This window comes from Misgurnus anguillicaudatus, chromosome 9 (genome assembly GCF_027580225.2).
Source record: "Misgurnus anguillicaudatus chromosome 9, ASM2758022v2, whole genome shotgun sequence".
NCBI lineage: Eukaryota > Metazoa > Chordata > Actinopteri > Cypriniformes > Cobitidae > Misgurnus > Misgurnus anguillicaudatus.
In genome coordinates this window covers 24288371-24313467 of record NC_073345.2, presented here as the reverse complement: position 1 = coordinate 24313467, position 25097 = coordinate 24288371, and the positions used below count along the sequence as shown (strand labels likewise).

General features: G+C 36.5%; 2 protein-coding genes across 2 annotated transcripts in view; one reads left to right on the top strand and one right to left on the bottom strand.

Moving 5' to 3' along the window:
- The first annotated feature begins 2630 nt into the window (after positions 1-2630).
- Positions 2631-17125, top strand: aqp3b (aquaporin 3b). The gene is made up of 6 exons (XM_073871341.1): positions 2631-2828; positions 6480-6603; positions 7012-7149; positions 7320-7438; positions 15506-15723; positions 16179-17125. The coding sequence occupies exons 1-6, from the start codon at positions 2718-2720 to the stop codon at positions 16366-16368; spliced, it is 900 nt and encodes a 299-aa protein (XP_073727442.1). The 5' UTR covers positions 2631-2717; the 3' UTR covers positions 16369-17125.
- The window catches only part of LOC129424206 (uncharacterized protein C2orf81 homolog), a 24115-nt gene continuing 15041 nt past the window's right edge, over positions 16024-25097 (bottom strand). The window contains exon 4 of the mRNA XM_055180805.2: positions 16024-16303. The gene's annotated coding sequence lies outside the window, so the exon portion shown is untranslated. The remainder of the gene's footprint in view (positions 16304-25097) is intronic.

The following is a 25097-nucleotide window of genomic DNA, read 5'->3' as shown; positions in this document are numbered from 1 at the left end:
TCATTCAATACGTATGACCTTATTTTTTCTAAAGACTTACTTTAAGCAACAAAAGCAGCACGGGCGAGTCCTTGTATCGTAATGTGTCTGCACAAGTCCTTATTCCTTTTGTGGAGTTGTCATGACGATCGTGGTGATCTGGTACTGAGACGGTCAAAACTGAAGAGGACACAAACCAAAATCATGTAAGTGGTAAACTACATCCTAATAATCGTGCAATAATAGCTACTTTGTGACTTTTATGAACTCTTTTCTAATATACGTCACACGCGCTTCCCCCTGTCATTGGCTGTTTCTCACTCCGAAGGCTGCAGCCTCCGCAGTTCGCATTTCTAGGCTGCATCAATACCGTCTTAATTCAGAATATTAACATTTATAAAGTTGACCATTATTCTAATGATTGTAATTTGCTCATGACTTGCAAATTTAATACAATATTAACTACAGATCCGCTGCCAAACCTCCATTCACATAGCGGTGATTCATGATCGCCGTCACCCCTTGTCTCTAGGAAACCAAAACATTTGGGTTTTTCGACGAGGTGTTTGTTCCAAGGAGTTATAGTACTGGCTTTACCTAAACTTCTCTTTAACTGTAAACATATCCAACAAATCTGATTGGCTGATTGGAATGTTTTCAATGATAGTGGGAAAAATAGCCTATTATGGAAGTTAATGGGTACCATCAACTATGTGATTACCATAATTTATGAAAATATATTATTTTCAAAAGGAATAAAAAATTATACAGAAAGGTGAGTTAATGATGACAGAATTAGCAGTTTTTGGAAAACTATCCCTTTAAAGGTGCAGTGTGTAATTTCTAGAAGGATCTCTTGATCGAAATGCAAAATAATATACAAAACAAAATTATCAGGGGTGTATAAAGACCTTTCATAATGAACCGTTATGTGTTTATTACCTTAGAATGAGACCTTTTTATCTACATACAGAGGGTCCCCTTACATGGAAGCCACCATTTTGTGCAGCCATGTTTCTACAGAAGCCCTCAACAGACAATTTTTTTAATAAGTTGTCTCCAACGATGACATGTTTGTCCGATGGCAGCTACCGTAACTTCTCTATGTGTTTCAAAAGTAAGAGGTGAGCAGTGGACTGAGCCGTTGGTTGCAATTCACAACCTCACCATTAGATGCCGCTAAAATGAACACACTGCACCTTTAATTGTCAAAAAAGTGATGTCATAATTCTATATGGCCTATAGGCTTTCTATTTTATTTGATTTTCAGATCAAATATGACCTTTCAAAAAAATTGGTCACTTGTGAGCAACACCAGCTCTCAGGATATTTCCAAAATCTGAACAAACTGATCAATGAGGCCTTTTACGTGTTTCGCCCAGGGCAGAGACAGAGGATGAAGGAGTCCAACATACTTTCACCAGCACTTCACCTAGGATGCTTTTGGTGGGATACAGCTTTGCTACAAAGGCTACAAAACTTCTAAAAACCCTACTTTGCTCTGAATGTTTTACTCCATGTTGGGTATATACAGTCCAATGTTTGTCCATTTTCAGTGTCTCTCCTAAAAGATCAATAAACAACATCTATTTTTTAGTATTTGTCCACGAGGCATTGGTCTTGCAAACAAAACAGGAAACAAATGCAAATATTTTTTGTAATACTAAGCACATATGTAATAGTATTGGGTTTGTTACCACATTGTAAACATGTTTAAGTAAAAATCTAATTGGTCAAGTCAATTCAACTTATTTAATTTTTTTTTTCTTCAACTGATCAGAATACAGTAACCAATTGCAATGCATTTTTATACAGTAGCTGGTTCAAAATATTAAATTGTAATGATTTGTGAATTGCAGCTACTCCATATCTTTATCTCAGTTGATACAGGGGTAGATTTTAAGAGCTTGTACATTGGTATAAATTCTGAAAGTTTAGTTTGACTGAGTATATGAGTCATATAAGATGAGATGAGGTGCACTAGTTTGAGTTCATTTTGACGCTCGTGACCAGACTTGCAGAAAAAGCATCAGCAACGTGTTTTGTACACTTCCCAAATCTTGCCGCTGGTGAAACACTTCTTCAAGCCTAAACTATTTCTTTTCCAACCTAAAGTATTTGCTTACAAATGTAAGTCAACCACTGTTCCTACGGTCTTAATTTCTCATGGTTACAATCCCCACAACAAATAAAAAAGGACTAGGAAACTGTAAAAAAAAAAAGGATTGTACCCAAACCCCAGAGGGCCACTCAGAAACAGATTTATAAAACACTTATGTTTTTGAAGTGTTTCCTATAACAGTCCTCAAAGACACATAACAAATCAGTTGAAGAGGTAACAGTTTACTATAAGGTTGTATTTGTTAACATTAGTTGCATTAGCTATAAAATGAAAAATACTTCTACAGCATGTTATTATCTCAATTCATGCAATTATTGATGCATTTTAACATTAATGCACAATGAACATGTGTATTAACTAACATTAATAAATGATGACAAACTGTGGTTAGCTAATGCATACACTAATATTACCAAAACCAACTTTATTGTAAAGTGCTACCAAGAAAGATGGGAGGAGGTAGGGAAAACAGTTGTGGGAATGCTGTTTTTTTTTAGTGACTGAGGGTGGAACCTTCAGAAGCACATATAGGACCTCACCCTCTTTGTACAGGCACACTTACCAAGTGGTGGCAGCTGAACCCATCATTATCATCATTAAACTATCCTGAGGCATTATGGGAATACAGAAGGTGTTGCTGGAAAAAATAGCTCGGAACTTACAGATCCGCGACAAGCTTCTGCGACAGGCGCTGGCAGAATGTCTGGGCACCCTCATTTTAGTGATGAGACGTGTTGTTTTTGTCAGTGACAATGAATTGAAATTGATGAATGATGAAATGATCATGCTGTAATCAGATTCAGATGCTTATTAAAGATTAAGATATTTATCTTGAGGGGATTGTGAACAATCAAAGTCAACATGATGTGTCTTCAGAGGAATAGTGATTAAAATACAATTTAACATTCAGGTAGGTTTAATCTGTGTCGTTGGGGTTACAGAAACAAAATTAAAATGTAAATGTTTATTTGATTTGGTTTGTGACTTTCAGATGAAAATTAAGTTGAAAACAAAGCAATTAAAGATTGATAATTGGAGATTAATGTAAATATCATAACTGTTCATATTTGATGAGAATTGTGTGCGACTGGATGCCTGCAGGACATCACTTACAATCGAGAACCTTTGCTAGAAAGCGTAAAATTTCCATTCAGCTCCACCTGAGGGGAAAAGTATTTTTTCTACGAAATATCAACTGATTTCAACAATTTGCATTTGTTACAGCAAACCATTTCTTAGAAATGAATGTTCTTGTTCATCCTCCCTGCTTTTAATTAAAAACAAAAAAACTGTTATTTACAATGTTGGCCTAAAGCCATACAGTTGTGTTAAATGAATGTTCAAAACATTCTAGGTTTTAGTTTTATGACCAAATTCCTTGGTCTCCTTTCTTATTGCCAGTTAATTTGTTGCTGTTCTACATAATCCCAGTAGAAATGTTACTAAATCGAGAACAGAATGATACAAGCATCATTAAAAGATGTTCTGGAATTAATAAAACATTACACGTTAAAACATTTAATATTACTGTAACTGTACTATTTGGAGACGAAAATGCTCTTTGATGTCTAAAGCAGCTGTTAGACATGCAATTAGAAGGTCAGCCAAGCCATTGTTTGTAACAAAGAGGATCTGGACACAACAGGGTCAACAATCTAGAAAACAAGACAGCCCATATCCTGAATGACTTTAACATGCCACAGGAGGTCAAATCATATCTCATCATCTGTTTTCAATGGAAACACCAGAGTGGCAATGTCTAGAGAAAAAGAGAACTTCCCCATGTCCATCTGTTGTTTTCTGATGGTATTGTGGGGTCTGTGAGAGCCCCTGACAAAGGTTCATCATGCAGCCCAATAACGGCTGGCAAACACAGACAGGCTTGAGGGCATCACACGATGGGGGAGTAAAAATACACGCACGTGCAGGTGCATTATCAAGCCCACATGGTGCCCATAACATTCACATTCTTCAGGTGCATTCTTAGTCAAAACGGTAATACGCTGTAAAAATTTGCTGTAGTTATGCAGCTGTTTGCCAGTAACTGACTAAATTTAAATTGATGTTATTTACTGGTAACACACTGAAAAAAATATTCATTCAATTTACTCAATTTTTAAGGTAGGTTTGCAATAAAAACAGTATTTTAAACAATTTTTTGTTTAAATGTAGCCTAAAAATTGATCTGAAATGTTTTTTGTTTTTATCTGAAAATTCATTTTTTTTTCAGTGCAGCTTGTTCAAAGTTAAATAAATATTAAACATTAAAGCCTCATCTTTTTTCAGTTTTTTCCTTCAGATTTTGGTTCCCAGAATGCTTTGCATGATGCTGTTATTTTAGTTTTAATTGGTTACACTGTAAAACAATTCTGTAGAAATTACAGTATTACTGGGTATTACTGGCCACTAGCTGCCAGTAACTTACTGTAGATTTTACATTCATATTTACAGGCAACATTTTGTTCAAAGTTAAAAGAACATGAAACATTTTCAGACTTTTTCTTCTACAGTAAGTTACTGGCAACCAGCTGCAAAATTACAGCAAATTTTTTTACAGTGTAAAATAAATGGCCCTATTTTATCGATCTAAGCACATTCACTGAAAAAAATTATTCATTAATCAATTTTTTTAAGGTAAGTGGTTGCAATCAATTTATTTAAGCTACATTTAAACAAAAGTTTTATATTTTATTTTACTTTAGTAATGTTTTTTTGTTTAAATAAATTGATTGCAACCACTTACCTTAAAAAAAAATTATTAAATTCAATGAATTTTATTTTTAGTGTTGTCTAAAGTGCATGGTGCACGGTCTAAACAGGCGTGTCCGATTCCACTTTTGCTAATTTAACGACGGGGAAAAATGGTTTATGCGCCAAGTGCACAGTCGAAAGGGGTTGTTCCTTTTCTTGTAATAAGTAATGGGTGTGTTTTGGGCGTAACGTGCAAAAACCAATGAGAGTCTCAGCTCTCATCCCCTTTAAAAGCCAGTTGCACTAGTGCTATGTCTAATCCCTATTTAGATGACAGACTTTGTAAACTGAAAAACTAAGCAGAGGAAGAAGACCACAGAATAATGTTAAAAAATTAGTTTTTTTTAGTTTTTTTTTATTAAAACCTTTAAAAGCCTTTTTTTTCAGTCAATAGGCTTTTAATTGCTGTAAATGTATTGATATTCTAATCATTGTAATCTCATAAAATAATTTGCAAATATACAAGAAAAATACTTTATTTGTAACAAACAGGAGATAAAGAATTTACAAACGTGCGGAGAGCCGTTTCAGCACTCAGACAGCGCCATGAGTTTTTTTTTAAAGCATTAGGCTACTTAAAAACGGTTCTCATCATATCCACAGGTACAGAGTCATCATATACAAAAATTGTGGGGTAGCATTTAAAAAACATTTAAAAATAGATGCATTTGTTTAAAGCAAAGCATTTATTTACTTACCTGGCTACAGGTGAAGCAGCTCTTTACGCCTTCTAACGTCTCATAATCTGTCCTCACATATGTCCAAGAGACTCAATAATAATCTTTTACATTTTAATCTTTAATTTTTCATATTTAAAAGCGTTTTTGTGCTGCTGCGCATCCATGTATGTGATAAGCAAACCTGCGTTGTCGTCCCGTTTATAGGCGGATATTACAAACATGCTCTTTAAATAACAAAAACAATATTGCGCCATTGACTTTAGAGCAGGTTTTAGTTGGTCAATGGCGTAGTCTATTTTAGTTGCCTCAAAATAGCAACGCACCAACAATGCACCAGAACACACCTCGTTTTCAGATCAGAACGCCCATGGGCGCAAAATTGGGCGCAAATGCATTTGCTATTTAAACAACGTGGCGCTAAATGTGAAAATGATCATTGCAATAGAAACTTGCTTTGCGCATTGTGCTGCATTGTGCCGGGTGTATGAGCCCTAAGTCTTTACAGAATAAAACTATAAAATAACAGAATCATGCAAAGCATTCTGGGAACCAGAAATTCTCATTAACCTTTTTCTGTTTTTTGCCTTCAGATTTTTGTTCCCAGAATGCTTTGCATGAGGCCGTTATTTTAGTTTTATTTGTTAAAGATAAAGACATACAATAAATTTAAATCTACAAACAGCCAAGTCTTTATTGTTTGATTTACCGTTTTTAACATAAAATAATCCTAAAGAACATTCTGTAAAGATCTTTAATATTGACTGAGTAAGATCATGTCAAAGATTAAAATCAATAATTGGAATCAAACTTTGATGCTCCTATTATCCAATTGCATAGTTTTAGGGTTTAATATAAAGTTGAAAATCGATTACATAAATGTTGTTTTATTTTCAGAATTTAATATCCACATATATGAGCTTACAATTATATTTCTCTCTTTCCAGATGTTTGGTTGTGGCGCTGTTGCCCAGTTGGTTCTTAGCGGAGGTTCCCATGGAATGTTTCTGACGGTAAATTTCGCTTTCGGGTTCGCTGCCACTCTGGGTATCCTAGTTTGTGGGCAGGTTTCAGGTAAGAAGGTCTTAAGAAGTTTATGTCAAGGTATTCAGGATTACCAAATCTTGATATGTTTAGATATTATTAGCTGGAAGCAAGTAAGGGTTGAGAAGCGCTCAGATCTGCTCAGATGAAGGCATCATTTCCAATTCTGTGGAAGAGCTAATGGCAAAGGCAATAAAACAAATAACATATGTGATATTTATACCGTGCAGTTTTAAAACAGCAGAAATGTCTTAAGACGCATAAGAGGCAGGGATATGAAGGAGTCAGGTTTTCAGAGAGTTTTTTGAGAGTCTATAATTTCCAGAAAGCATTTACTTCAACTGTCATTGTGGTTTGTGAAGATGTTATTTTAAATGAATTATTAGATGCTGGTGAAACATTTGTCCGGACTTTAACAACATGCATATGTATTTTTAGGTGGTCACATAAACCCCACTGTGACTTTTTCTCTATGCCTGTTGGGGAGGGAACCATGGAAGAAGTTCCCCGTTTATTTCCTAGCCCAGACTATCGGTGGTTTTCTTGGCTCAGGGATAATATTTGGCATGTATTTTGGTGAGTTTGAGGGCAGTGAAAATATATTGTGTCCTTAAAATACCAGGATTTCTTTCATATCCTGTTACAACTAACAAAGCATTGCTTAGTTTATGAGAGTTGTGGTTAAGAAAGCTTTTGACGGTCTCAAAGAATCAGTTTTCAGCTCGTGGTCACTTAATGCTTTGCAGATGCACTGTGGGAATACGGGGAAGGGTCTCTAATCGTCGTCGGGGACAATGCAACAGCTGGGATTTTTGCTACTTACCCATCAAAACACCTTACTGTGCTCAATGGCTGTTTTGATCAGGTAATAAAAACAGATTTGTTTGCATAAGTTGTAGAATTGAAAATGTTTGGTGGTTTTTAGTCGGTTTGTAATGCCGTGTACCCCTGGTCATGTATTACACAGGATTTGTGCACAACTGAAGGTTTTTACATAACATTTTACATTTATTTGGCCAATTTATTCATGTCCATGGCATTCACTTTTTTTCATGTCATTTTATGTATTGTTTTCTCTGTTTTTCCTATTTTTAAATCATTGTCGCTTGGGGTTGGTTTAGATTTGGGGTTTGGGTTAAGATGTACTTTTATGTATTGGTTTCTACATGTTTTTTTTTCCACTTTTAAAACTATTCTCGCCTGGAGTTGGGGTTAGAGTTTGGGTCTTGGGTCTGAAAATGTAACAGAAAGTGATTCTAACCCTAACCCCAAGCGACAATGGTAAGAAAATAGGAAAAAACAATGAGAAAACAATATATAAAATGAAATGAAATGAAAAAATATTTATGGAAATTTGTGTGAGTGTCACGAAAAGGCATTCATGCTCAAGGCACAAAAAGGCTGAATTTCGTGCCATGGACACGAATAAATTGTTCAAATTTTGCATGACTATAACACGACTTTCCGTGAGATCAGTCTGCTTTTTTTATTAGCATGTGTATTCCCTTGGGTTCAACCATGACCTTTTTGCACTGCTAACACAATGCTCTACATTGCAAATGACACAGGAGTCATTTTGACTGGATTTACACTGCAGATCTTGATGCCCACTTCCGATTTGTTGACTATATCTGATATTTTTGAGGACCTGATTACATCATCTTTTAAAAGCGACTCGTATCTGATATCTGCACTTACACTAAATGATGTTTTATTAACGTAGTTCGGGAGGAGCACGTCAAATAAACCACTTAAGTACTTCCAGCTGTCTATAATCAGTAATCAACAGATACTCTAGTACCACCAGATGTCCTCAATCAGTAATCATCATATCTACCCAATCAGGACAAAGGCAAGCCATATATAAGTCACAGTTTGACTCTGCAAAGATCCTCTGCAGTCTTCAGAAGCTCTAGACCATGGGTCTCCAAACTTTTTGTTAGCAAGGGCTACCACAATGGATAAAATAATCTGGAGGGCAACTTTTTGATATAGTCTACTCAAAAATGTTTGTTTTACTTGTTAATATGTTTTAGTATTGTTTAAAATGTTAACATGCATAAACCAATCCAAGCTAATATAGAAAATATGTAATAAATAAATATTACAATAGTCTATTAATAGAATGTGCTTAGACCCTTGCTCTAGAGTAGATGTTACAGTCTCCAGCACGGCCAGATCATGCTATGGATCATCAGCAACAGCCATCGGCAACGCATGGCAACCTCGCAGCGTGAGCATGGCTCCGCTAGCGGCTCAGACCCAGGATCCTTCTCATTCTAATCATGTTCCGACTGGAAACTGTAGAGCGAGGCTGCCTTCGCTACCGGCACAGGCCCGGACACCCTATTTGCTTCCTCAGCTTCCTTCTTCCATTATTCGCCATTCCAAAGCGTGAGCATGTCTCCGCTAGTGGAACAGGCTTCTCCTTCTAATCCTGTCCTCCAGACAAGCCTGACCGAAAACTGTAGCGTGAGGCTGCCTCCGCTACCGGTACAGGCCCGGACCACCTATATTCTTCTCTTCCTCAGCTTCCTCCTTCCATTATTCGCCATTCCTAAGCGTGAGCATGTCTCCGCTAGTGGAACAGGCTTCTCCTTCTAATCCTGTCCTCTGGCTGTGGCCTAACCGAACACTGTAGCGTGAGGCTGCCTCCGCTACCGGTACAGGCCCAGACGCCCTATATTCTTCCCTTCCTCAGCTTCCTTCCATTATTCACCATTCCTAAGCGTGAGCATGTCTCCGCTAGTGGAACAGGTTTCTCCTTCTAATCCTGTCCTCTGGCTGTGGCCTGACCGAACACTGTAGCGTGAGGCTGCCTCCGCTACCGGTACAGGCCCGAACGCCATATATTCTTCTCTTCCACAGCTCCATTCTTCTATTCTCCTGCCCCCCAAGCGAGAGCCTACCTCTGCTTGGTGGAATTTGTAAAAAGTGTGTAGGACGTTTTCACCAGCAGGTGGTGCCATATCTAGGCTTTTCTAGTGCTTAGAAACATTGAATCATTGTTGAAGCAATTAGATTCGAAGCTTCGCTTTACCATCAGTATTCATTGCCCGGCCTCGAGCACAGTTTAAACCCGGCTACGTTGAAAGCCTCCCGTCCCAAAATACTATTTGTGACGACTAATGATGTCTGTTTAGTTTGTGAACGAATCATTATCTTGAACTGGTTCTTTAAGGCAAACAAGTTAAAACCGTTCCCCAATTCGGACTGAATCATTTTAAACATTTGTGTCTCCAAACAGCAACGATCCAGAAGTTACTCACTTTCAGACCTGCTCAACAGCCACCCCGACTCGAAATAAGACAATATTCCCGTGCATAATCTGTATTCACCATACATCTTGGGCATGCATGTAACGAATAGTAAATGTTCAACATCAGTACGCTTCCATGCTGATACCATTTTGCATAAACTGAGGAGATGACTGACGGGCAAAATGTAAGTTTATTTAACATTAACATAAAAAATCGCACAATATCAGCCAGTGGTCTGTTATATTAAACAGGGTTTTCATTAAAACATGTAACAAGGTGTTAACCCTAATGGCACAGGTACACCTCGAAGACGTCTATTTGATGTCTGCGTTTACATCTGCAAGACGTATTTAGATTTTTTGCTCATTTGCAACGTGTCTCTGAGACGTTTCCTAAAAGATGTCATATTGACATGTTGAAGATGCCTGCAAGACGTTTTTTAATTTAGAATGCATATAAAGCAGCTCATTCTTAAACCTTTGTAAGATGTTTTACACACCAGATGTGTTCCAGATCTCCAGATCTTTAACAGACATCTTGCAAACGTACCTATCTGGGAAACGTCATACGTACACGCATTCAACTTACTGTCATATAAAGATTATATTTTAGTTACTTAAACACGGCTTTTGATAAACGCTATCCAAGATTTTCTCTTCACTATTATAACATTGATCAAGTTGTAACCCTGATCAAAAACATCAGTCGTGGTGCTCGGCTGGCAAAGTAGGTATCACCTGTGCATTTAAAAGTGATGCTCAGTCATCTGGATTTATGGGATAGAGAATTTTTACTTGCCTGCAAAGATACCAGAGATTTTTTATATGCTTCTAGAAGCATTTGATGGGTTCTCCTTAACAACTTTGCAATTCCTACGTCGTTCACCTTTTAGATCATTTATTAAACATCTCGATCCCAGACTGCATTGGCTTGATGCTTAACCTGCAGCCACAACTTCATCCATCCATGATTTGCAGCAGAACTGGACATGATAGCTTTTAAAAACAATATACAATTATCAACCTTGCGTGTGTGTATATATTGAGGTCGCGCACTTGCTCGTCCATGCATGCTTTGAATCTGTCATTCAGCGCCTGGAAGATCGTTTTCAAGTTTCATCTATCTTAATAACTTTTTAACACCACTCAAGTTCCAAACTTTATCTCTTAATAACCCCTTTTAACATTAAGCAAGTCCTGCATTTTATTTTCAAAACAAAAATTACGCAGTGGAATCGCCAGTGTTGGATGTATGCTGCTGGTGTTTATAAGAGTGCCACCAGACCTAGTAGTGGTGCCCGTGTGTGCGCTGGCGGAGTGGATTTGACGCTGGTGATTTTGCTGTGTTCAGATTCAAACAATTTTGAGATCGTTACGAATACAAATACAAACTCCGCTGCTCACCCCTAGTCCACATGCACTGACCATAAAACATAATACAATATACCATACAATACAAACTATACAAGTACACAAAACATTTATAATTTATAAATATCATTATTATCATTATTATTAACCAACATCAATTCAAAAGTCTGATCGACGTAGGTACGAGGATTTCTTAAAGCAACTAAATTTACACACAGCCAGCTATATTGTATACTCAATAAATTTCCTGCTGCAACAATTATGTTTTCCCTGTTCCCGCAGAAGTTTAGTTTTTCAACCGCCGCAGTGATGTTTCCTATGCTCTAACGGAGGGTCAGTTTTTTCCACTGCTGCGGTAGTGATGCTTGCTCTAACCGCTTCCACATCAAAAAAGCGCACCAAACTCTTATCAGCAAACCAACTCTAACCCGTTCGATTGTCGGAGGGGCTTAGCCATACGATCGCAGGGAGTATTGAACTCTCTTGGGATGGTGCTAGAGCCCTCCCAATTGGTAATAACTTAACGTATTCAAGTCTACATCAACAGGGGCTTACCCGTCCAATCCCAGCGAGTATTGAACTCCCGTCAGACGGCGCAAAAGCCCTCCCAATCTAAAATAACCAAACATTCACCTCGTTGTCAGCAAGGAATTACCATCTAACCGCAGTGTGTATCGAACTCCCGTCGGACGCCGCAAAGCCCTCCAAATCTAAAATAACCAAATGTACATCTCATCGACAGCGGGGGCTTACCCATCCGATCACAGTTAGTACTGAAGTCCCGTCAAATGCCATAAAAGTCCTCCAAATCTAAAATAACCAAACATCCATCTTGTCATCAGCGAGGGCTTACCCGTCCGATCGCAGTGAGTATTGAACTCCCGTTGGACGCCGCAAAGCCCTCCAAATCTAAAATAACCAAATGTATCAAAAATAACAAAAGGACACCAAGGCACTCTTCTTAATTATAAAACCGCTTTAATAAAGATGCTAGTTCATAATGGAACTTAAAAATACCACCAACATGTTTCGGCCTACATCCAGGCCTTCAAATGTACCAAATGTACACCTTATAGTCAGCAGGGGCTTAACCGCCTGATCACATTGAGTACTGAAGTCCTGACAGACGCCGCAAAAGTCCACCAAATCAAAAATAACCAAACATCCACCTCGTCATCAGCGATGGCTTACCCGTCCGATCGCAGTGAGTATTGAACTCCCGTCGGACGCCGCAAAGCCCTCCAAATCTAAAATAACCAAATGTATCAAAAAATAACAAAAGGACACCAAGGCACTCTTCTTAATTATAAAACCGCTTTAATAAAGGTGCTAGTTCATAATGGAACCTAAAAATACCACCAACATGTTTCGGCCTACATCTAGGCCTTCAAATGCACTAAATGTACACCTTATAGTAAGCAGGGGCTTAACCGCCTGATCACATTGAGTACTGAAGTCCTGCCAGACGCTGCAAAGTCCACCAAATCGAAAATAATCAAACATCCACCTCGTCATCAGCGATGGCTTACGATCGCAGCGAGTATTGAACTCCCGTCGGATCGCAGCGAGTATTGAACTCCCGTCGGATGCCGCAAAGCCCTCCCAAATAAATTGTCCACCTCATCGCCAATGGAGGGCTTACCCATCCGATCGCAGTGAGTATTGAACTCCCGTCGGATGGGTTCCGATCACAGTGAGTATTGAACTCCCGTCGGATGCCGCAAAGTCTTTCTAATACAAATCGTCCATGTCATCGACAAACGGGGTCTCACCCGTCCGATCGCAGCGAGTATTGAACTCCCGTCGGACGGGTTCTGATCCCAGAGAGTATTAAACTCCCGTCGGATGCCGCAAAGCCCTCCTGATATAAATTGCCTACCTTATCATCAGTGAGGGCTTACTCGTCCGATCGCAGCGAGTATTGAACTACCGTCGGACGGGTTCCGATCACAGTGAGTATTGAACTCCCGTCGGATGCTGCAATAACCTCCCAATATAATTCAGTCACCCCATCATCAGTGAGGGCTTACTCGTCCGATCGCAGTGAGTATTGAACTCCCGTCGGACGAGTTCCGATCGCAGCGAGTATTGAACTCCCGTCGGATGCCGCAAAGCCCTCCTGATATAAATTGCCTACCTTATCATCAGTGAGGGCTTACTCGTCCGATCGCAGCGAGTATTGAACTCCCGTCGGACGGGTTCCGATCACAGTGAGTATTGAACTCCCGTCGGATGCTGCAAGACCCTCCCAATATAATTCATTCACCCCATCATCAGTGAGGGCTTACTCGTCCGATCGCCGCGAGTATTGAACTCCCGTCGGATGGCTCTGATTTCAGCGAGTATTGAACTCCCGTCGGAGGCCGCAAAAAGCCCTCCAAATATAAACTGTCCACATAATTTTCAACCGAGGCTTTCCTGTACAATCACAGTGAGTATTGAACTTCCGTCAGACGGTTCCAATCGCAGCGAGTATTGAACTCCCATCGGATGCATAGCAAACACAGCCAACATCAGCCTCATCATTTCTATTTTTGGGGGGTACAGTTCCCGGCTGCTGTCCGAATAAGTTAATTTTGCTTTTTGGGGGGATACTCTGCGTTCGGGCCCATTTCCGAGCTCAGAGCCCTCTCCCCTGACAGCACGCCAAATACGTTTACTAATTTAATCTTACCAACTTATTTGTAAGTGTGAACTCGTGAAATGATGTTTTATTAACGTAGTTCGGGAGGAGCACGTCAAATAAACCACTTAAGTACTTCCAGCTGTCTATAATCAGTAATCAACAGATACTCTAGTACCACCAGATGTCCTCAATCAGTAATCATCATATCTACCCAATCAGGACAAAGGCAAGCCATATATAAGTCACAGTTTGACTCTGCAAAGATCCTCTGCAGTCTTCAGAATCCCTCCACCACCCCATCACCTCTCACTCACCAGGTTAATTCCTAAACTGGGGGGGGGGATACTCTGCGTTCGGGTCCATTTCGGAGCTCAGAGCCCTCTCCCCGGACAGCACGCCAAATACGTTTACTAATTTAATCTTACCAACTTATTTGTAAGTGTGAACTAGTGAAAGACTCGGCAAAACAAGTCAAGGTAGATATACTAACCCAGAACAGCTTAAACCACAGAGAAAGTAAAACATCACCATATGCAATGCACTGTAAAAAACTTATGTCAAGTCAAAATACTGTATATTTTTGTTTCTTTAACTTAACAAATTAAGTTAAACATTTTCAGCTTGTTTTTATAAGTTATGTCAACTAATCACATGTCACAACATAAAAAGTTGTTTTAACTTTATGCTGCATTTTTTTATAGTGTGTGGACAGTGACGAATGATTACATTTTTTAAATACACTGAAAAAAATGATTCGTTCAACTTGCTAAATTTTTGGAGGTAAGTGGTTGCAATCAATTTATTTAAGCTACATTTAACAAAAGTTTTTAATTTAATTTAATTTTATAATTTTGTTTAAAGGTGCAGTGTGTAAATTTTAGCGGCATCTAGTGGTGAGGTTCCAAATTGCAACCAAAAGCTCCGTTCACAGCTCACCCCTTGCTTTTGAAATGCATAGAGAAGCTACGGTAGCCACCACCAGATAAACATGTCATGATTGGAGACAACGTAATAAAAAAGTTTGTCCATTAAGAGCTTCTGTAGAAATATGGTGGCACAAAATAGCGACTTCCATGTAAGGGGACCCTCGGTGTATGTAGATAAAAACGTCTCATTCTAAAGTAATAAAAACATAACGGTTCATTATGAAAGGTCTTTATACACCCCTGATAATATAGTTTTGTATATTATTTAGCATTTCTGTCAAGAGATCCTTCTAGAAATTACACACTGCACCTTTAAATGTAGCTTAAATAAATTGATTGCCACTTGCCTTAGAAGAATTGAGTAAATTGAATGAATCATTTTTTTCAGTGTACAAGATTATACCGCTTTATTTCTGTACAAAGACGTGAAACTTTAGCATTACTCCACTAAGTGAAACCGTCGTCCTTAGAAGAAATTTTAATAGGAAGTATAAGTAAACAGTGGTTAACAAATTCATGGGATCTTTGAGGGGATAGTTCACCCAAAAATGCAAATTCTGTCATCACTGACATGTTGTTACAAACCTGTATACATTTTTTGTTCCGATAAACGCGAAGGAAGATATTTTGAGGGATGAAAGTGATGACAGAATTTCCATTTTTGGGTGAACTATCCCTTTAAGATTATAGCCCGCAATTTCTGTTTCAACTGTATAGTAAAACCTCTAATGACAAATCTATCATCTACAGATGATTGGCACTGCCGCTCTGATCGTGTGTATTCTAGCAATTGTCGACCCTTACAATAACCCTATCCCACAAGGACTGGAAGCCTTCACTGTGGGCTTTGTAGTACTGGTGATTGGTCAGTCAATGGGTTTCAATTCAGGTTATGCTGTAAACCCAGCCAGAGACTTGGGACCTCGGCTCTTTACTGCAATTGCTGGATGGGGCACAGAAGTCTTCACGTAAGTTTTTTTTTATTTCTTATTTTTTGCTTTAACTTCCATCTGCTTCACTATTGGCCCCTCCATCCCCACATAGTATTCATACAAATGATATTATCATCTTCTTTCTTTGGTGTTTAATGATGCACTCGTTCATTTTTGTTTGTGCTTAACTGGAAAATATAGCAGCTATTTTGGACTTGACACCTGTTATAGTAATATCACTTCAAAACAAATGTTTATTGTAGAAGTGTCATTGGAGAAACACACTGTTAGCAACTGGCTATATAGACAATGTGTCCAATAACATAAGACAAAGTGCTCCATGTAATAAAATTCAGATTTTATTAGGCAATTGAAGTGAATCTTATGTGAGTATTTTATATAATTTATTGCCTTATGTGTAAAGCTTTATAATGCGGGAAAAACTACTGAGTGCACCTGTAACACTTCGATTTTCAATCCATCCATCACAGAGCAAACTCTTTCTGGTCTCTTGTACCCGTCTTTGTCCCATTCATTGGTGCTGTGATTGGTGTTCTTGTGTATCAGCTGATGGTGGGATTCCATGTGGAAGGAGAAGAAATGGATAAAAGAGAAGCTGTGGAAAGAGAAGAAAGACAAAGAATCAAACTCTCTGCTCTTACTGAGAAAGAGTTTGCATAAGCCCGAGTTGTGTTCAAAGACTAAAATTAATTCATGTTTACCTCCCATGACAATATATAGAACCAATTTCCTTTATTTTGTTTTTAAAGGGCATAATACATTTGGGACTGGCAAGACCCCATTTTAAATCCCAAGTTTTGATAGCAATTGGAGTGCAATGCCCTTGACATCATGATTAAACTTAAACTCAGATTAGTCTCATGTTATTTTTCTTGTGCACAGTCAGTTAAAGGTCTCCCAAATTATTGCTTTTAATGAAATGTAAATTGCTGTTTTATGAATAACCTTTAATTATCTTTTGCAGTTTATTCAAATATTTGTCCAATCATAGCCTAATTATTTCAGCCATTTAACCAATGAGTCAATTGTCACCATTCATTTCTCTCTAATGCTTCTATCTACATAGATGATTATGAATAAAGGATTTCATTTATGAAAATGAACACAGTCTGTCCTTATGAATACTATAATATTATAAAATATTAATGTCCTCATGAATACTATTAGTCATAGTTACTGTTTAACTTTTGTATCATTCCATATTTGTTATCACTGAATGAAAGCTGTACTTTTGCCATTACTCTATTCATTATCATGTTGCTTTATTTAGAGAAAATATATTTTCATGTACTGATTTGGCACATACACTCTTAAAAAATATTGGGTTGTACAGAACCAACCGTTGGATAATAAATAAACATATTTTCTGGGTTTATGTTATACCCAATGGGTTGAAACAACCCAGCATAAATTTATCCTAATACACTCTTAAAATGAATGTGTTAAATTAACACATCTTGTGTCTGGTTGGGGACGGCACATCTGGTGTGTTGTCCTTGATTTGGCACATCTCTGTGTTGTTTTTGGAGCAACACACTTTGTGTTGTTTTGGCACATCTTGTGTTGTCCCTTTTATTTATATGAACTCTAAATCAGCACGAAATGACACATAATGTGTTAAAATCAACACATAATGTTCCAAATAGTCCAACACAAAGCAATGTGTTAAAACCAACACACCCTGGATGTGTTAATTTTAACACATTGCTTTGTGTTAAACTATTTAACACATTATGTGTTGTTTTTAACACATTGTGTCATTTAAGTTCATAAAAAATAAAAGGGTAAACACAAGATGTGTTAAAACAACACAAAGTGTGTTGTTCCAAAAATAACACAGAGATGTGTTAAATTAAGGACAACACACTACACTCTTAAAATGAATGTGTTAAATTAACACATCTTGTGTCTAGTTAAGGACAACACATCTAGTGTGTTGTCCTTAATTTAACACATCTCTGTGTTATTTTTGTAACAACACACTTTGTGTTGTTTTAACACATCTTGTGTTGTCCCTTTTATTTTTTATGAACTTAAATGACACTTAATGTGTTAAAAACAACAAATAATGTGTTAAATATTTTAACACAAAATAATGTGTTAAAATTAACACACCCTGAATGTGTTACTTTTAACACACTGTTTTGTGTTAAACTATTTAACACATTATGTGTTGTTTTTAACACATTATGTGTCATTTCATGCTGATTTAGAGTTCATATAAATAAGAGGGACAACACAAGATGTGTTAAAACAACACAAAGTGTGTTGTTCTAAAAATAACACAGAGATGTGTTAAATTAAGGACAACACACTAGGTGTGTTGTCCTTAACTAGACACAAGATGTGTTAATTTAACACATTCGTTTTAAGAGTGTAGATGTGTTGTCCTTAACTAGACACAAGATGTGTTAATTTAACACATTCATTTTAAGAGTGTAGTTGCTTCTGTACAATATTTACCCAGCCGTGAGTTAAAACAACCAAATATTTTAAAAGAGTATATATGTGTCTTTTTACACTCTTTACAACAAAATGTTCATAACAAGCATTAAGATTTATATTTAAATGAATCTGCAAGCATCTTTGGCATTATATATATTTGAGAAACTGCATGTGCAAACTTATTGTTGAAATAAACGTATTTCGCATATTATAATGATGTTTAATGTTGCATCATTTCGTCCAATAAAACATCAGAATGTCAAGAGATAAAATTAAGGATGTAATCTATTAAAGTCTGTGTAAAGTTTGATATGAAATGTGTTCTCAGTTTATGACACCACAAAAAAATTTGATATTAACCACCCAGCCAAATTTAAAAGATAAAAAAACTGCAAAAAGTTATCAAAATCTTTGAAAAATTGGCAGGATTCTTTGCTCCCAAATGCTGGGGGCGTGTCCACTGTCAGCGCTAAAACCACACCCACAAGCAGAAAAGCTGCTTTCAAATACCAATACAACCTCAATGGATGCTGCAATTGTGTAAGAGGCCCAAATAATTCTGAACACAGAAATGTGAAAAAAAAACTGTTAAATGGGAACTCCATAATTCAGTACTACATAGTACACAGTCTTTGTAATGTGTTTAGATAGAAACAATTGTCTGAAATGTTTATATACTGACTTTAAATTCATACAGATGAATGCAAAAATGTTGGCGTCTGTAATATTTTTTGGAGTGGAACAGATGTAAACAAGCTGAAGAAACCGGCCCCATTATCTGCAAATCCCCAATGTTATATAATAATTAAACAATGTAGACTTTAACCATTCCATGTCCAAATATTCTTCATTTATAAACAAAAAATAAAACAGAATTATAGTTCAAAATAAAGTTTAGCAGAGAAAACAAATAAAGAGACATTAATGAGTTGTTTGACGTAAAGCTCTGCTATAGGTGGGCAGAGTCTCAGACTGATTATAATCGCCAAAAGTCAAATAAAAGACAAAATAAAAGAGTTTGGTTTCTTTAAACTTACAATTAAAGCAGTTAACCTAAAGTTTTTTTGCACCTGAATGAAACTATATTATATTTAATCATTAAATAAAAATACTTAAGTGTTGTATTCTACAAATTGTAGTGGATAATGCAATCTAATTTTGACGCAAATACTTTTTAATCCTATTACATAAGACGAAGATCACATGCATGTATGCAAATTTTAAAGTTTGGTAATGATCACAACTGATGTAAATCTTTTTTAAATCAAAAGGAAAGATTGCAGTGTTTGTATCACAGTGAAGGGGAAAATATGAAATAGGAATAACAATAAGAGGTGTGTATACTGGAATGAGATTGCTGGATAACCCAGACCATGAGTCTTAAATAAATGAGCAGTCATGGAGTCGGTTCATAGGTTTGTGGAAATGAATGCAGATGTTCAGAACTGAGTTTGAGAATTTGAGATGAGAATCGAGTCAAGCTTGTTCCCTTGTTGTCAATGAATTTTAAAAATGAAAGTAAAAACATACACAAAAGGTTCATTCAGATCAGATTTAAAGCAAATATTTTTTATCACCGCAGTTCTTAAGGACCTAAATCCACAGTGATGAAGATGATTTTGTTTACTGACTCACATATTCACCTGTCCCTGCTATTTTTATCTGGATATATTACTCTTTATATCAAAACACATGACAATATGTGACTATTATTCATCTTTCTTGAATTTGAATGAGGTTCCCATGACAACTGTTGTTCCCATTGATTGCATCACTGTACCACGTCAAGTATACTAGACAAGAATCAATCATAACACAAAACAGATACAGAATTACTCGTTACACCCTCAGGCCTGAAATTGCAAATTACTGCGGTACAGCTTGAAATATCTAGAGGCATTTCTCATGTCTGCACCAAATTTAAATACAGCATATCTGAGATATAGGTACATTAGTAGGTTTTTTGGAATAGTACACATATAATATAAATAAAGGTGCTACATGATGTCATACAAGAAACATATTTGGCTGTAGGGTTTCATAAAAGACACTTTCTGTTTCATAAAATATTCTTTGTGATAGAAAAGGTTCTTTAGACTATAAAGAAAATGCTTTGAAAAAATTGACTAAATGGTTCTTTGGGGAACCAAAAATGTTTCTTGCATGGCATCACTATGAAGAATATTTCATTTCATCTTTATTTTATAGTGTAATGTGAAAATTTATGAACACACAGTTGTAAGTTGTGTAAAATCTGAGAAACTTCTGCACTGAAAAAAAAAATCCTTTCAATTTACGTAATTTTAATGTGTACATCGGTCCCACATGATCCGATTGTTTAAAACCAAAATAATTTTCCTCAAATAATTTTTATGTGTCAGACCAAAACATTTTAATCATTTTAAGTAGTCTAATATAAATATGTTGACTCAAAGTGATATTTCTCTTTACTATAACACATTTATTTTGTAATGTTTAAGTAATTTTATTATGAAAGGGGACTAGATTTTCATCTGTAATTCCAACATGCTTTTTTAATGCTTATATTATGGGATTATGTAACTCTAAAGCAATTTCATTATGTCTCTGGCACCAGAATAATCACCCATAATTATCCAAATGTTATTTATTTCTTTTTTAAATACAAAATACATTTGCATTGGCATAAAAAGCAGAGAGTTTTGTACAAATGTTTAGTGATATTGAGGCAAACCACTGCTTTCAGATCATCAATTCATTTAAATCACTACACATTAATTCAATAACAGTCAATAACTATTACAACAATCAGCACATGCAGTACATACATAAAGGGGCAATTTCCCAGACAGGTTGTAGATTAATCCATGACTAGGCCCTAGTTATATTAGGATATTTTTACAAAAATAAAGTTTACAAACAAACCTACCTTACAAAAACAACACTGGAGTACATCTTTAGACAAAACAATGGCACTTATATATGTCAAGATATGTCAGTGCAATATGTTTTCAAATTAAGGCATTGCAAAAGTCTGGGACTAGGAAAAGCCCCATCTGTGAAACTGACCCAAATGTTTAAAATAGTTACTATCACAGTAGATTTAGAAGTGCTAAAGCACAAACACTGCATTCCAAAGAGACATGCAAAACAGTAAGTACTATTATTTTTTAAATGGATTTACAAACTGGAAAATATCAATCCTTCAGAAAGTCAGAGCTACAGCATTTGTATAAACTGTTAATCAAAAATTCATCAAAAACAAAATACAACAACCATTTCCAAAATCGACACTGAGCAGCAAACTGTTAATGTATTAATAAGAGAAAACACTTAAAACAGATAAAAAATAAGTCAAAAATGAGCAGCACAGTCTTTCTGATCCTTTCACTGAAAGAAACTGTTCGTTAAAGTTACTCTCAATGCAGTTTGGATTTCCTCAAAAATAAAGCGGAGATCAGGTTTAAGGCATACATCAGCTCAAACACGATGTTGCAACACCTTCATGGCTTCCAGGACTATACAAAGATCCTCTTCTTCATCACAAGAAGCATGTTGTTTGAGAGCACAAATCCCAACATTGGTGTCTTCAAATGACCTCACTGATGCTGACTTCATCCATGCCCTGTACAAAACAGACAAATGTAGTTAAAGAAACAAAAAAAAGGTTACTGTTACAATAAAAGTGTCATTGGAAATTAGTACAATGCAAACAAATATAAATGTAAGTATACAGACCCATGTGCATTGCCACAGCATGTTACAATTGGTTACAAATACATGGGTTACAAAGCAAGGCAGCTGCACTGTCCACTGCTCTGGGTGTGTGTGTGTGTGTGTGTTCACTAGGGATGCTCCGATCGATCGGCCAATAATGGCATTTAATGACTCGATCGGTGCTCGCTAAATCTGCCGATCTCATAAACCGATCTTTCTGTTTACTTTTGTCATCAAAAGGATCCTGAATGTGGCTGCAATTAAAGACATTTTTTACGTAGCACGAGCATTTTTACAACCCTTTGCTCATGTGCGGCGTGCAGATTTGTATGTCTCTCTTTGCCTTTACAGAGATATGCGTATTTTCTATGAGGACGCACTTCGGTCAACAGCGCGAGGCGTCTTCACATCCCCATCAAACAGCGTATACAACACATATCTATCACGGACAATTGCATCCTCATGCCAAAAGTTTATTATTTGCATGCGTTTTAAAGTTTTGAGCGTTTAAACTTTTATTTTCCTCACAGCTGCTTGTCTGCTTTCAGCCGCCGCCCACACACACAGCAGCCTGTCATCAGTGCACGTGAAGAGAGCGATCTCTCTCTCACGTCTTAAAGCTGCAGTAACCTAATTCATCTCTCAATAAAATCACTCTCTGCTCTTGACTAAAGAACTTTTATACTTCATACGAATGCGTGTATATTTAATTAATACAGTAAAGTCTGTGAAGTGTTTTATTTTAGATTTTTAGAAGACATAAGCCTTTTTAAAGCCATATTAAATTTCTCTATGCAGAATAAATATTTGTTGTGCTTATTTATTTGAGTCACTATTAAAACAATAATATACCTAATTACTGCAAGTAATATAACAAAGGCAACATCCGTGGTATTATTTTATCTAGAAAAAATGTAACAGTTACAGTCATCAAAGAGCTTGCATATTAGCTTTAAAAAAATCAGAATCGGCCGATCACGAAGATTACAAATCAGTGATCGTATCGGCTGCAAAATCCTGATCGGAGCATCCCTAGTGTTCACTACACTGGAATGATTTAAATAAAGAGGCCACGTTTCGAGTGTGTGCTACCACACCTGACAATCACATCAAAAGTGAATCCTCTCATTTTCTCACTCTCATGTTGTTACAGACCTGTTGTATAAATGTCTTTGTTCTGATAAACATGAAGGAAGATATTTATTTTGAGAAATGTTTGCAACCAAACTGTTCATGAGCCCCATTCACTTCAATAGTATTATTTTTCCCCACTATGGAAGTGAATGGGGCTTATGATTGGTTTGGTTACAAACATTCCTCAAAATATCTTCCTTAGTGTTCATCAGAACAAAGACATCTATAAAGGTTTGTAACAACATGAGAGTGAGTAAGTGATGAGAATTTTTATTTTTGGGTGAACTACCCCTTTAAATCTTCCCAGGTGTTTTAATGACCGTGTGCCAAAAGATGTAACTAAAACATACTAAACGTTCTGTACTTCCAACAAGGTTTACACATTTTTATGTCTATGAATCTATATTACTTACTTCTGTCATTTGATCATTGATTGTTTGAAGTCTTTTTGCTAGCTGTCCTCCTTTCTGATAGAAGAGTTTCATCAGGTTTTTGGATTGGAGGTCCAGGTGACATGAAGGAACATTAGACAGTAGTGATTCTTTTAAATTCAGCATTTATCTGAAAACAAATTAACCAACCATTGTATATTTGAGTACTGCGAGTCAAAGAATAATAATTGTATATTAGTTACAAAAATAAGATATAGCTCTTAACAGCAGTACAAAAGTGAAAGAAATGACTTACCAATGTTTTTGAGTGTGTAGCGCATGCAAGGATGATGGACCTATAAGAGGAAATATTCAGAGGTGAAACAAACGGATAACCTGAAATGATGAAGGTCACACATACACAGAGAAATAATGAAATAAGTATTATATCTGTCATAGGACGCAATGTTGGACAAAATTAGACCTTAAAACAACAAGGTTCTCTTCTGAAAACGTCAGCTTTAAGGTGTGGTCACTTCAAATCGATTTTTTTTCAGTTAATATACCAGACCTCACGCGAGACAATTAAAAAAAAGCTTCTTCTAATTGAATCAAGTGTTGCTCGTGGCGTAAGTTAGCGAAATCACGAATAACTGACGCGGGTCTGTTCATCTGATTAAGCAGACCGTTTGTGTAATACGCAATGTCATTATTAATGTAGTCAATTGATATTATCTGGTAAATTACATGTATAACGTTACTCTGAACAGAATAACGTTTGGTTAGCGTTTTATTTGTCCTGACACGTTTCCATAGAACAGCTGAGTAAAAAGTGCCTCAAAAGTCAACTCAAAGCTGACAGTTTTCAACTCAGATAAAACTACCAAACGTAAAATAACGTTAAACAGCTGACATTTTTAAAACGCTGTGTTTTTCTTTATGAGCTTGACTGACTGTTAACTTACTCCACCAACCTCCTCCAAACTAATATTTACTACAAGTCATTGCAATGGCTACATATTGTAAACAAAAATAGTATATCTAGTGAAGATATATCACGTATGAAGCGAACATAAATAAATAATAGAACTTACTTTAATAACGTGGTGTCCATCTGAGAGAGTTCTTCTGACTGACTGTGCTGTGCCTGTGTCTTCATTTTGGCGCCCAAAACAAACGATCTTTATTCTTCTTTAATGGCAATCCACGTCCTTCTCATTGAGCGTTACTGCCCCTGCTGCTCAGGAGGTGCGTTTTGTGTGCAAACCCAATTTTATTGCTTTAAGTATTCAATTCAATCGATTTTAATCAATGTGAGAATAATGTGTTCATTTTACATTCAAACAAAACATTTTAATCCTAATCAATTAAATTATGTTTACACAAGGAATATAAATATTTTGTGTTGCATATACATGTTTATTTTATTTAAATTCAAAGACCCACTAAGTCCATTTTTTTCAGTGTGATCATATTTGAAAATCCAGCCCAGTCTCACGAAATTTCGCTATATAGCCACATAACTTTTTGATTCTTTTTTCATGATATTTTCATGAATTTTCTGTGTTTTTTGTGACCATTTAACGAATTCCTGTTTTCGTGTGATTATCACGTATTGGTTACTTAACTGTTTTGTCCTGTTTTCTTACCATTGTCGCTTCGGTTTAGGGTTAAATTTACATAAAATGATATCCCTACCCAAACCCAACTCTAACCCTAACGCTAGGCGACATATAAAAAAAT